The sequence below is a fragment of the Octopus sinensis genome, unplaced genomic scaffold, assembly GCF_006345805.1.
Source record: "Octopus sinensis unplaced genomic scaffold, ASM634580v1 Contig09569, whole genome shotgun sequence".
Taxonomy (NCBI): domain Eukaryota; kingdom Metazoa; phylum Mollusca; class Cephalopoda; order Octopoda; family Octopodidae; genus Octopus; species Octopus sinensis.
Genome location: NW_021831847.1, coordinates 285,018 through 299,869, shown reverse-complemented (window position 1 = coordinate 299,869; position 14,852 = coordinate 285,018). Strand labels below are relative to the sequence as shown.

Below are 14,852 nucleotides of genomic sequence, written 5' to 3'. Positions count from 1 at the left end.
TCTCCTCAGTAGAGGATAGATCCAACAATTTGTGTCTCAGCATTTCATAGCCGAGAATATGTCGGTGATTGGGTGTGGTGTCAGTTCAGACGACGTGGAACGGTTTGCCCGACTGCTTGATATTCGGACAAGTAAAGGAATCAAGGCGGAGAAGAGTTCATTTCATAATTGTTGATATATTTATAATCAGTATTGAAGCTGAGGTAAGGGTCCCCTCTTGCAGTCCGATTGGTCATGCAATTGTGGCCATTCCTGGTGTGAGGTTAGTTGTGGTGGGTGACTGGCAGTTTGGGTGTGGGGGATGACTTTTGGTGTGCTGGACTGTTCAGATTTATCCTCGGTGGACAAGTCGGAGTTGTCGGGTCTTCGACTACTTCCAGACTTGAATATTTGATGAGTCAGTCGAGTCGGCCTTTCCTGGTTTGTTTGGGTAGATAACTCTGAGTAGTGCAAAGGTGTGAGCTTTTCGTATTCGGATGCAGGGATGTTGGGATATATTGTGAGTGGAGGGGCAGAAGATATGAATAATGTTAGTATTCCTGTTATTATGGACAGTTGGTCATGGGGGCACATAAGGAGTTTATTTCTGTTCTCGACGGACATGTCACTGAGGAGGAATTTGCAGTTGCCAAGTTAGAGATTAATGTCCGATGTGTAGGAGACAATTTAAGAGTTGTTTGGCAAGAGAGGAAACTGTTTTTGGCGGGAAATTTGAGCGGGTTTTTCCTTTGGTAGGTCTTGGTTTGCCGATCAGCGAATTGGGGCAAGTCTGGAGGCAAATTGACAATGTAGCATTTTCTACATTTCAGAAAGTATTGGATGAGTCAGTCAGTTTAGTTTTTGAGCACACGAGAGAGGGTGTTTGCCATGTCAGCAGTGGGCGGTATTCACCGAGTTCCCTACCTCGACGAGTTGCGTGTCTAACTAACACCAATTCTTACTAATAACAGTTCACTTTTAGATTATCAACTTATGTTTTATTTATTGTCTTAGAAATAAGTTAGGCAATGTTTTCCGTTGTTCTCTTTTGTCTGGGAGTTGTGTTTTCTCTAATAATTAGTTGTGTTTTCGAGATTCTTGCGTTGCTGACTGTGTATCCTGGAGATTTCACCAGTGAGATTATTACGGAGAAAAAGAATGTGAACGTGGCATCCACAGTAGTGTCTATTATCGTGGTCAAGTTTGACTAATTTTAGACTTGATTGAACTTCTTATTACATACATCGCTGTGGGAAAGTTGCCTATTCGTAACCAGGTACTTGGAGGGTTTTGTAGTAAATCTCCTGAGGTTGCGATCTGTCGGAGGTCGGCAGTCTTTTTTGATAGGATTTCAGCATTTTCAGGTCATTTTGTATGAATAGTGGCAGGATTGTGCGTTGTCTACCTTGAAAGGAGCCGCGGCTTATTTTAAACATAATTGCTTAATGATTAGTGGCACGGTTACGCTCAGAAGAGATCAATTCCTATTATGTGAACAGTACTCAGAAATTTCTGTGTTGTGGCACATATCTGTATGTCTATACTACCTCTGCAGTAGATATTTATAAAGCCCAGTCTCATTTTTGTTAGTTTTTGCACTCCTAATTACATCAAGTCCATTATACAGTACAATTTTTGGAGGTAGGGCTTATGCAGTTCTGTCATTAATTTTGACTGTCTTTAGAGTAGAATAATATATTTTTAACGCTATATGCAAATTACAACCTTAATGATGGAGTAGGGACAACAGTCCTAATCTATGTTCTATAGGCAAGAATTTCATTAATTATTTAAAAACGTTTAAATCCCAGCAGTATCCTTGATATTTTACAAGCCAGTAATATTTATTAATATTTCCATCGTTGATTATTCCCCGAATAGTATAAAATCAAGAAAATTGAACATAAATAGGCTTAATTCCAAGATCAATGTTTAATTAGTTTTTTTAAATACTGAAGAAAAAAAATAGACCATTAAATATAAAAGAAATACTAAAATATTGTCACTTATTAGTAAAATTATAATAAGATTGGGTTGAAAGGCTCTGCCCAATGGCTGCGTTTGAAAATTGTTAGTACACGTGACCTACCCATTTTCAGCAGATAATTATGGAAAAGAGAATCTTTAAAATACTTAATTAATACTAATAATTATATTTAATTAGCTTGACCATGGTGGGCCCCACCCGACTGAGTGCCCCCACCACACTCCCCCCGCATTGCATACTTGACCAACTCACACGGTTTGGACATGTCCATCAAGACCATGTAGAATGGCATTGAAGTCAATCTTAGAATCTCCCTTAGATGAGTGTGGGTGAGCCTCGATCGAAAACTTGCTTTGTTTATGTTCATTGAAGAAAAAAGTTGTTCACATAAATATGTACTTCCAAAGCTTGATAAACTCTCAAAACTGTAAAGTTGGGATACTTCAGCAAGAAATATTTATAAAAGCAGTCTAAGCTTATCATGGTAATTTTATTTTTCAGATCTGAGTCGTATTTCAAATCAATCATAACCGATTGTAAGTTAGTTGCAAGATCAGAAATATTTGCAGTGAATGGTCATCGAAAAACAGTAAATTCATTTTCAAGTTCACGAAAAAATTCAAAACGTGTGTCAAATTGTTGTTACAATCCTGTTATTTTGTCCTTGTAAGAATTCATATCAACATTCGATGTGGTGGAAATTAGACTTTTTGGTACTTTTGCATTTCATCCTGCACGAAAATAGCCTCTAAATGAATTAATGAAAATTTTTATGAATATAAGATCGAAAATTTAAAAAATTGAACTATGCCGATTTTAAACATGTTCAGTGTCTTCCTGGATGGTTTTTGTGACTTTTAGAAAAATTAGACAAAGAACAAAACCAGTCTAATTTAAAATTTGAAAAACCATTGATTTGTTATTGTTTTTATTACTTTTAAAGGTTTTCCAATTAAAATACTCAGTTTTAATTAGAAAAATCACTTTTATGAAAAAACTACAAATTAAAATTATCCAACAGAAGTCCTAAGATAACGTTAATTTTTACCGAACCCAACCAAACAAAACCTTAATGTTTACTAAACCTTATTTTTAAAAGCCAACCCTCAAAAACGCCTATTGAGCCCTAACTTTTACAAAGCCCTAATTTTAAAAACCAATAAGATTTCAAAATTTACATAAAAAACAAAAAATGTCAAAAACAAAGTCAATTAAGCTTTTTCAGTCTCGAAATATATACGCGTTTTAAAATGTTTTTTATCGTCTTCTGGCAGATAGAAATCTTCGTGAACAGTGATAAGCACTCTTCTTCTACGACGTGGCGATGTTCTACTATTTAAAGGTTCAAAAATGCGACAAAAAATCTCAGAATCGATATGTCAAGAGTTCTTAACTTGATCAATCGTCAAAAACCTGGATGATCAGGGCATGCTTATCAGAAACCTATCTATCGGTCAGGGTAAAAGACAAGTACTCTAGGCCATTTGAAACAACATTGGGGACACCTCAATGGAACCCTGACCGATGGATCTAACAAAATAAAAACTAATCAATAAAAAGCTCTAAAAAGTTTAAAGGATTACAATTAATGATTGGTTTAGTTAACTAAATCATGACACCATTGGAAAAATTAAGGAATATTGTGAATCAGGTCACTTTTCTAATTCTATAATTTCGGAAGAGAAGGCAAGAATACAGTGATATATCAAAAAAATTTAGTTTTAAAGAGAACGATACTTACACCAAAAAATGACTCAAAATTCCGTTTCTTTTATATCGAAGACAATGAACTAAAGTTAGAATTCATCGATATAGTGTATTTGTCTATTTAGATTAGGCTATTAAGTTGTGCAAAAAAGAAAAACTGCCCTCGCAAACATTGCAAAATAGAAAGATGGAAAAGATAGAAAAGCAAGAAAATGGAAAGATTATAAAGTTGAAAGTGGCGATGAAATTTTAATACGTTATAGAAAATACCCATTATACGGATATAGCTGTAATGGCCGGAAAGGCCGAATCCATAAAATTGACAAAATACAAGGATTTGCACGATCGATCTTACTTTTGGGCAATTGCTGTCGAGACTTCCTGTGTTTTGGGGCCAAGACGCTTGCTCATCTTAAGAAACTTGGCCGTCTGTGCACCCATCGCTTCAGAGATTTCAGGGAATTTATATTCCTTATTCAGAGGATCTCGCTGGCTGTTTCACGTGGAAATTGTCTTTCAATCCTGCGAGCCGGTATTTAATAGCTAGATTTTTTTAATTGTTTTCATTAAAAATAATTTTGACAAATTTTTATATTTACATTAATTATAAATTCAAATTTTTACGTAATTAAATTATTGAGTATCAATTCTTTGGGAAACCTAAACGTTGGAAGGAATTAAATTTATTTACTTCCTTACATCTCGTTTTGTTATATAAATAACGTGCACTTAACCTGCCACAATGTCTGAAATTTCCAGAACAAATCCAATTTATATAAACTCTAAAAATTTAGTAAAAGTATACTTTTACGAGAAAAGAAATGGTCCTAAAAAACCAAGAAAAAATAAAGTATTCCACGTGATATTTAAATTCTAAGAAATTAATTAAAAATCAAGAATTAAAAGAACAATATCCTTCAAATTTGAACTTAGAAAAAAAGTAAGATTTTAGTTGTTTTAATGTATCAGAAATCCCTCAGTTCCCGCTCAATCACTTGCGGACACTAATTCTTCTCAATTAACCCTGAATACTAATTTTTTGCACGAAAATTATACAAACGAAATGAACTACAACTATTATTATCCCTACCAGTATTACACCGAGGGAGGGTTATACCAAGACTTGTATTACTACGCCCCTCAGAGTTATCCTGTCAATGGAATGCAGTTTCCTCAATGGGGAAGTGCTGAGTTCCTTAATAACTGTGATTCGATGACAACCGGAGAATACGTTGGGGACAACCCACTTTTTACTCACAAAAATACTTCTTTTGGATTTTAAATTTTATTTTAATATGTTGTTCAATTTCTATACTTATTTTAAAAAAGATATTTAATGGGAAAGAAAAGATGAGACCTTTAGGCGCAGCGAATTGCAATACAATTTTCGTATACAATTGCCAAAAAGACACGCTGAAATACCTGGCTGGATTTTCTGTGTCACACGTGCCTTCGCCTAAATAATAGGTCCAGATATCACATAGTGAAAAGATCTAGCTCTCTAAAGCCATTCACAGATGAGTTTATTTAGATTTTCAAACTTAAATTATTTTCAAAACGTTTTTTCTTTCTGTTTCAATTGGCATCATATATGTCCAAATATTTTTTAGAGTTTTTTTGGATATCCGATACAGTGCTGGTTCCAATACCATATTTTCAAAATTTATTGGGCTTAGGTCTCTCTGTGTTAACTTGGTTGTGATTTGATAATTCTTCATGGATTGAACTTTATGTTTCAAGTTTTTTTTGAGAGAAATATTTATTCTAAACACAGAAATAGAAGAAAAGCGTTATGTGCCAGCGGCAAGGACGCAGTGTGCGTTGCCGCGAACAATGGCCAAAGCGATGCGCTGGTTTCAAGTCGATTTCAAAATATAAAACTTATTAACTTTTAAAATTATTATTTTCTAATTTTTAAAATTTGACTTAAGAACGAAAATTTTAACAACTTCACCCATATATTTTATTATAGAGTCGTTACTGATTCAAAGAAGAAAACTAATGCAATAAAAACTTGACATTAAACCGATTTTAACAATGTTTTTTTAGTGACAAATCCGAAATGAGTCATATCTTCAAAAGAAAATTAAGTTACCAATTATTTTTGTTTAAAAAATTTGCAGTTCTGATATCTATCGAGTGATTACCGAGTGATAGATAGTGTTTTGATCAGCAGGAATAGTATAACGAAGTTAATGATTTCATATCCAGTAAAAGATACTGGTGTTAACAACAAGAAAAGACCATAGTCTAATTAATCACTGTCGGTTTGTTGTTCTGTGAACTCAAATTTCAAAAATCAGATTCTTTATTAGGCGACGAGTATTTCCTTCCATATTTTCTTCGTCAATAAAGGTGATGAAATTTCTCAGAGATATACAATATCCACGATTGTTAAAGTTTTGTCGCAATACCTTTCCGTATCGTACTTAAACGATGCCACTGAGTTTTTACGTATTCTGTTAACTATTAGCCAAGCAACAACAAGTTTATAATCGCTGTTGGTTTCAAATTCACCATATAACCTCTAATTTTTTAGTAGGGCCTTTTAATTCTGCTTGCAAAGAATATACTGATGTTAATCGGATGGTTTTTCAAGTTTGTCTTTTCTGTAGTACGTCATGCCGGGTGCTTGAAACAAGTACAGTGAATATTCTGTTACATTTGTTCAAGTTTTTTAACAAAGTAATCAAGAATTCTTTTGATTGGCTTTTTTAATTCAAATCTGAATTTTTCCAACTTTTTCGAAAATAGCGATTGTCTCAACGAGCCTGGATCAGCATTCGCTGCTGAGCGCCTGAGGACAGCGGGCCTCCTACAAGCTAGAGAGGTCGGGGTAACTAACTAAAACAATATTAGTCTTAATTAACGTCTAAATTGACTTTTCCAAATTTATTCGAAAAAACAGCAATCATTTTAATTTTATCAAGTCCGTCATTGGATCAAGAGCAACTGATGTCTCCACCACAATCAGCAGCACTAAAAACTTATCCGAAAGGATACATTGCTTTAACCCAAGGCGCAGAGATATTCTAATCCTTACCGATTCGTCATCAAGGGTGCCGGATGAGGCGTTCGAGAATACGCAAAGCCAAACTTTACTAGCCGGGAATGCTGCCGAAAATAGCCAAGCGCAGCAATGTTCGTTGGACGATTTGAGTAGCAGATTGAAAGTTTGATACATTCTATTAGATCCAGGCTCTTTGAGACATTCGATCCTCAGGTAAGTCAAGGGCTTGTTCCCTCCACACTTCAGGAAAGTTAGGTCAAATAATGAAAGACAATGCTCAGATCAAGCCTCCAAAACTCGGTTCCGTTGGATACTGTTTAAAGCATTTCTGATGTCTAGTTTGATCAATATGTTAGGAAATGAAGATTTCTTGCATGCATCTGAGAATGTGGGAATAGCATGAACTGCAGATTCGCAACTTCCAGGACTCGGCTGAGTTTTGCAGCGATGGAGGGAATAATTTTCTTGCATGCAATCTTGCTGCAAGTCGATGGAAGACAAAGCCGGTCGCAATTGGGCAGATCCCTCTGCATTTTTTGAGATCGGCTAAGAGGAGTATATGCCGAATAGCATCCGGCAGACTTATCAGGCAAGTAATTGATTTGAGCAGACGTGTGCCGAGCTCACCCACGGTATGGGAAATTAGGTCTTTCAGATGTCGGGGCGCAGTCCATCGGATCCCCATAGAAACATCTTCGTCCGAAAAAATTAAGGCGGTTGTTTGGCCGGGTTGGGATAGACGCGTAGATCCGAGGGTGAAAGTGAATGTTTTTAGAGTAAAGCCTTGAGGACTGACCGAGACGGATTGAGTGGTCCATTGTCAAACGAGATAACTCTGAGGGCTGCCCGTACCTTGTCCTCGCTAAGTTTCGAGTGGATTATTTTGCGTAAGCAGATTTGTTGGGCCTCTGGGCCTTTATGTTTGTGGCTTTGAGTCTGTTTGTGTGACTTTGATGATTGATTGAGGCGGGGACTAGTCTAAGCAGTATTCCCGAGCCATGAAGGAGTAGATGTTTTTTTTCATTCGGGTGGCTAAAGATGTCGTATCAGATTTCATAGAGGCACCGAGAACCCAGAGAGCAAAGCTCAGAAGATGGATCCAGTCCTGTCCGTCTTTAGACAAAATCGGAATGCATGTGATAAAGCATCGGCTACAGCAGCTCGTGGTGCCTTGGGATCTTCACAGGGATTTTGCGAGATTTACGCCTTTCTGATTTGAGCTTCAGCATGGAAATAGGGTCGGACGGCACTCAGTCCGAAGGGTTCAGACGACATACTGGATTGCTTCGGTCTATTCCCAAGCATGAAAAACAATTCGAGGTGGAAATAGCAGGCATCGTTCTTTTGGTCATTTTGGCTGGATTATTTTGCGTAAGCAGATTGTTGGGCCTCTGGGCCTTTATGTTTGTGGCTTTGAGTCTGTTTGTGTGACTTTGATGATTGATTGAGGCGGGGACTAGTCTAAGCAGTATTCCCGAGCCATGAAGGAGTAGATGTTTTTTTTCATTCGGGTGGCTAAAGATGTCGTATCAGATTTCATAGAGGCACCGAGAACCCAGAGAGCAAAGCTCAGAAGATGGATCCAGTCCTGTCCGTCTTTAGACAAAATCGGAATGCATGTTGATAAAGCATCGGCTACAGCAGCTCGTGGTGCCTTGGGAATCTTCACAGGGATTTTGCGAGATTTACGCCTTTCCGATTTGAGCTTCAGCATGGAAATAGGGTCGGACGGCACCCAGTCCGAAGGGTTCAGACGACATACTGGATTGCTTCGGTCTATTCCCAAGCATGAAAAACAATTCGAGGTGGAAATAGCAGGCATCGTTCTTTTGGTCATTTTGGCACAGGAAGAGTTTGAACGGGTTGCACTGTAAATCCAGCGTTTTCGACTGTTCGAAGTATTGCAGATGCTACAAAAATTCATAGTACAGAAAGCACCACTTGGTCTTTAATTAATTTTAGCAAGTTGAAAGAATTAGCATTTTTGGGATTAACTCTTGATTAGGAATTTTAGGTACTTCCTTTGTTGTTATTTCCTAATAAAATTCACTTATTAAAAAAATAGCGTCATGAAATACAAAAAATGTTCTTTTTATTAATTTTTCCTTCCCTAGTATTTTTAAAGGGTGACTGGCTTTGTTTGACTCCTTAGATTGTGTCCCACTCTCATTTAACAAAAGAATAATCACTGATGTGTGGTCCTCAAATACATTGGACTACAAAATAGAATGCCCCATTGTTAGTGATCCTGGAATGTAATGTCATTCATAACTAAGTGTTAGGGAGACAAAAAGCCAAAAAGAAGGCCCATTTTATTGTCAAGTACAAAACAATTGTAGTACTTTAATTGGTCCGAGATATGACATTCACAGAAATACATGTTAGATTATTATATGTAATATAGTATTCCATTTCACCGCCAGTTCAGAGTATTTACTGAGCGATGGAGGGTCTATTGAACTCAGGATTGTGACTGTACCTGATCTGGTGGACTTTGTTATGCACTGCAGTATATATTCCGAAAGCTTTATATCTACAAATATTAAAAAAGGTTCACTCCAGTCAATTATTTTTAGGATATTTGATGATCAGCAGATTTAAATTTAACCAGAGGCAGTACGTCACTTTTCAATGCTCATTAACGACAGAAACAGACTCCATTTTGACTTCTCCTTTGTATACTGTTATTAAACAAAACGGTATTTGCTATATTTCTGATTATCAAGCCATTGTCAACATTTTTCAGTATCCTCCTGCTGAGGGAATTCATAACATAATTTGGCATCGTTTCGAATCTTGTTTTTTCAGTGGAATGACGTAAATTATATATTTTGAAAATCTAGTAATCGTTCCGAAATCAAATATTCAACAAACAATGGCGTGACTACTTGCTCTTTTGGAAATTTCGAAGCAAAATATAGACTCTTCCAGTCACGTAACAGATTATAATTCGACTCCAATAGGATATTCCCTCACAAAAGACTCAATGAAAGATTGTGTCGTAAACGAACAAAATTCGACTTGTTCGTTCTTGTGCCGATTTGTCGATAACAGTAATGGAGAATTTCTTAATTCTCCTATTTCCTGGATTGTTGATGGTGTTACTCAGGGTATATCTCAATGTTTAATTCATCAGATGAAACCAAAGACTTGTTTCTTCTTACTAAAAGGACTACAAGTGGATCCGTCAGCTGTAAAACTAATTATAAATATAGCCCTAATATTCACTCTTCTGCTAGAATAATTAACCACGGTCGATTTTTGTTGTAATTTTTTGTAGATGTTGTTAAATTTGACACCAATTTTTCGTCAATTCCGATAGCACGAAATGAGAAAGTCACATTTTATTGTTCCGGATTTGTCAACGGCATCATTGCAAATCAATGCCAATTCCAATTTCTTTTCGATTCTAAGCCAATAAATAAATCACATGTTTATCATTTAAATATTAATTCTAACAACTCTGGGTATGTTTTGTTACATATTTTTAGTCTACTCACAATCAACACAGTAAACGTGTTGGAGAATGAGACATTGTCAGGAAACTACCAATGTTCCATCAACTGTCCTGCACTCGGTGTGAGTTACTTATCTGAAGAGATAATGGTTTCTTATGGTCCTGAAAAGAATGCCTATACCGTTGTAATTGAATATACGGCTCAGACTACGTGGTATTTCAATATTGGAGCCACGGTTCTGTTTGGCATATCAATGATACTTGTTGTCCTGTTTGCGTGTCGTTGGAAGTGGACTACACGTGCAGGTTTGAGATGGTTTATCAGACTAATAGATGTTAACTCTATGTGGAACATTGAACTTGTAGATCCTCCTCCAAAGTAAAGAATCATTTAATTATTAATTAGTGCTGCCGATTTAAGAAATATGTACAAACTCGACGAACGAGGATAGTCTTAATAGTGTTTAATTAATAATTCTTTATTAATCAAAGTCATGAAGTTTTACTAACTGGGCACTTTTTTTAAGTTAACTTGCAGTCATCAGTCACATTCATAACTGTTAATTGCATGCTTAGTATGCAGGCACAGCAGCTAAGAGCAGCGTGAAAGACCCATTGCTGTTGTAAAGCATCGTCATAATTATTTCCATTTGTCTCGACAATTTTAGCATCAAGCGAATGCATCAGAAGTTTAAGTTTTACTCATTCTCATTTCGGTGATCTTCCAAGCATTAGATACATAGGCTCTTGGAAAAAGCAATGGCAGGAACTCCAAAAGCACAGGGAACCCTTCTTGTATTTTATCGTGGCTTGCGGCTTCTTTAAAAGAGCCGACAGCCGAGATACACCTGAGAATGAAATAGAGAGGAGAGGCAGAGTGCCAAAGATAAAACTCTTAGCAAATCATTGAATAAAGTAAATAAAAATTATTTATTCACTTCTTGGGTGAACATTAGGAAAGATTTGTGAATCATCACTTTTTAATTGGAGTTCTTAAAAACTCTGGAATTCTGGAATGAAGCTTTGAGACCATATGTTCACTTATTATGGTGCAAATTGAAATTTAAACACAATAACAAAGACATCTGTAATATCAAAATTGAGCAAAAATGTTTTTAGGACTATCTACTGATCTAACGGAAAGAATGTTATTTTTTTCCTAAAAATGTCCCGATATTTCAAATCAAAAATTCATAGAAAACGCTACAATTGAAAAATGTATTTCATGAACAAGTTTAGGCCAATTTATGGAACTTTAACGTGCTCTGTTAGCTTTTCATAGGACCTAGTATGGAAATTTGTAAACATACAGAATGAATCCTTCCTGAAAAAGATACAGTATGATTCGAAATTGGACCAGATATCAGAGTAGGGCATCTTCGGCTTTTGAGGCATTTTGTTTTTTACCAACATTTTGGCAGAGTAAAATGACAAATCGATACAAGTTGCAGAAATTTTGAGGCATTTTAAAATTGTAAAAAATGAAATTGCAGTCTAAACTCTCGTGCCCCAAAACAGAAGTTTATTAACCTTATCACGAGAGTTTATTTATAGCCCCGAATAGGGAGAAAGCACACTTTATATAAGTAAAGACTACATAATGTTAATTAATCGAGGACAAAGGAAATGACCTTCACTTGTTATTCTTTTTTCTTGCGTGTGAGTTCCTCCCAAGAAAATCCGGTTCCGCAGTGGGTATTGCAGTGGAACTTGGAGTCCGCATGATTTTTCAAATTTTGGAATGTGAAAAAAAGAAAATGATAATGCATTTATAAATGAAAATTCTAATAACAAAAAAGATAATATGAGAGTATGTAAAATTTAAAATTGTTACAAATAATTTTGTTGCTTCAAAAAACGACAAAAGAAAACATTTATTTTTCGTATTAACTTAATTTCCAGTCAATTAATTAGAAATAACCGTAAATCCACTCAATTCATTATTCACCTTCCATAATAGTTTGGCATTTTCCTTTCCAAAGTACTTAGAATATACCCATTATCATCTACTTTGAGTGTATTACGATGCATTAAGATGCATATGCATCCGTCTGATGACTCGATTGTGTCTTGGGAAATAATCACTGTTGAAAATCCAACCAGTAGCCAAGTGGTCAACGTTCATTCAGCAAAGTTGCAATGATTGCACTCTGATTAGATGGTGTCACAGAATAGGTTTTGATTGTGAACAAAATATAACATTCCCACATTTTGTGGATCATCATTCCATCATTTTCCACAATTATCGACATATTAGAGATCGATTTTCGATGATTTGTAGGAAGGTCCTTTTCTTTTATTTTTCAGTTTATTTTATGCAAATTTACTATTTATTAAAGATTTCGATGCATTTTTGGTTTAGATGTAGTGAATTTGGTTTGCGGGCGAGATCCCGCAAAGATTCTAGGTCGTCCGAGTTTTTGAAACTTTTGCCATGAAGTTTGAGATCCCTCGCCAGAACTGCCAGAAGAGTGGATCTAGGTCTTCCACGATATTTGTCTCCATGTTCGGAGAAATAATCGTCCATTGCCCGATTGGCCGGAGCTCTGGGGTCCATTCGCAAAATATGGCCAAATAATTTCCACCGGCCTCCAACGATTTCTTGAGACAACGGCGTAGCATCGTAATGTTTATACAGAGATAGATTGTTAATTTTTGATGGCCAGTGTATTCCGTGTAAGAGACGTAGTTGTTTACGGTGAAAAGAGTCTATAGTCTTCAGTTCAGTGTCCGAGATCCCCCATGTTGACGAGTTGTATAGTAGAACAGGCTTTACGAATGCATTATAAAGCCTTGATCTGAGAGCCCGATTTATCGGCCAAGCTTGGAGCCATTTTTTACGTATTCTGCTCAGAGCCGCGGTAGCAAGCATCTTTCTACGAGAAATGTCTTCACTATCTCCAAGTAGGGAGCCGAGTTTGTTGGCATTCCTCCATGTTTCGCCAATTCTGGTGTCCATTCGTTTTATCTCCGTCAATTCAGTTTTGGAAGTGTTAATTATCAGAAACCATTTGTTAAGCACCCGTGGGAATTGTTTAGTAGATGGATTAGATCATCTATGTTGTCCGAGGCAAAGTCCACATCGTCGGCATATGCAATTTCGGTGATAGAATCATTATAGAAAGTTCTCAAATCTTCCAGATAGATTACAAATAGCAGGGGGGAGAGAGTCTCCCTGAGGCGTGCCGACATTCGTTTTGAACCGCCTTGAGGAGACTGACCCAATACGAACAGAAAGTTCTGTCTTAGCAAGTAGTAATCGTATCATTCTCACTTCATCCACCTCTAGGAAGCTTTCCAGAACCCCGATAAGTAGGTCACGACGGACACAGTCAAAAGCCTTTGACATATCGATACCAAGGATAGCCGTAGATTTTTTAAATTTTTGCTGGACAGCGCAGCGCCATCTGTGACTCCAGACTATATCAGCTGTGGATCTTCCAGCCCTGAATCCGCTGTGACTGGGGGAGAGATATTCATTGACAGTTCGGGTTATGCGACCGAGTGTAATGAGTGAGAAAAGTTTTCTTAGGGTTTCAGTAGTATTACGGGACAGAGATTTTCCACCGGTCCGGAGGTTTTGTTGGCCTTTTGCATCGGGATGAGTGTGGTGGCCTCCTGGAATAAGTATCACTCAGAAATATTTACAGTAGTAAAGTGAGGAATATCGCTCTCAGTGAAGAACACTAATTTTTGTATAAAATAAAAAATTATTATTTCTGAATAAATTCCAACAAAACAAATAACTATGACAGTCGCACGTCCTGTGAGTGATTTAATAAAAATAAGCAAGAACCTGCACGCCTACTCGCCCAATAGCAAATTCCTGGTTTATTCGAGGACTATAACTGCAGGCATATGTCTTCCAGTTCAAGCTGACAGTAGTCCACACGTCCACTCTCAAAATCGAACGGATATTCACGTGCCTCGATAAAATCCAACAAATGGAGGTTTGGTCAAGTTGAATATTTAAGTGGTCTCCCAATTCTAAGCTTATTCTGTGCGGGCTCACTGACCGAGGGATTGTCCAAGTTTTCCGATTGGAGGATCCCGACTGGTTTTGCAGAATTGATGAGGGAAGTGTCGGACTGAACTCTGCACTCTGGGCCCCGGATAGTTCTCATATACTCACAGTTGCAGAATTATATGTATTTATATATTAATCATTGATAGAGTAAAATAACGATTTGGTCGATTGTTAGTCACGACTTTTATTACATCAACTGGCCTAAGAATTGTACAAATGGTAAGGCCATTTCCCCAGTCGACAGGGAGGGATTTCAGTCCTGACGGGAAATATTTGGCAGTGGTAGAACGACGGGAACTGAAGGACCACATCAGCATATTCGGTTGCTGGAAATGGCAGTTGCTCAAAGTAAGCGGTGTGTCTCACCGACAGTCCTTCAAAACGGAAAACGATGACATCAACGGAATCCGCTGGTGTCCCCAAGGAAGGGTCATTTGTGCATGGACGAGTTGTCTCAGTGTACTTTCCTGTCATTATTTATAGTTCACTGTACTTATCTATACTTGCTCGGGAAACATGTTGGGCACATTCAGTCCGTATGAAAATGCTCTCGGAGTCAAATCCGTGATTTGGAATTCGACGGGACAACTCCTGGCCGTGGGAGCCTTCGACAAGACAGTTGTTGATTTTCCGACACTTTTAAGGTCAGGATTCTCAACAATCTTACGTGGCGGGTGATTGTCGA

At 37.1% G+C, this 14,852-nt stretch overlaps 1 protein-coding gene across 1 annotated transcript; it reads right to left on the bottom strand.

The window, feature by feature from the left end:
* Positions 1 to 12,466: 12,466 nt before the first annotated feature.
* LOC115228126 lies at positions 12,467 to 13,099 on the bottom strand. Its single transcript, XM_029798786.1, has one exon. It carries the CDS (start codon positions 13,097 to 13,099, stop codon positions 12,467 to 12,469), a length of 633 nt encoding a protein of 210 aa, XP_029654646.1.
* Between the last annotated feature and the right edge of the window lie 1,753 nt (positions 13,100 to 14,852).

Coding starts and splice junctions, on each gene's coding strand:
- LOC115228126 (XM_029798786.1), bottom strand. CDS start 13,099: ATGGACACCAGAATTGGCGAAACATGGAGGAATGCCAACAAACTCGGC.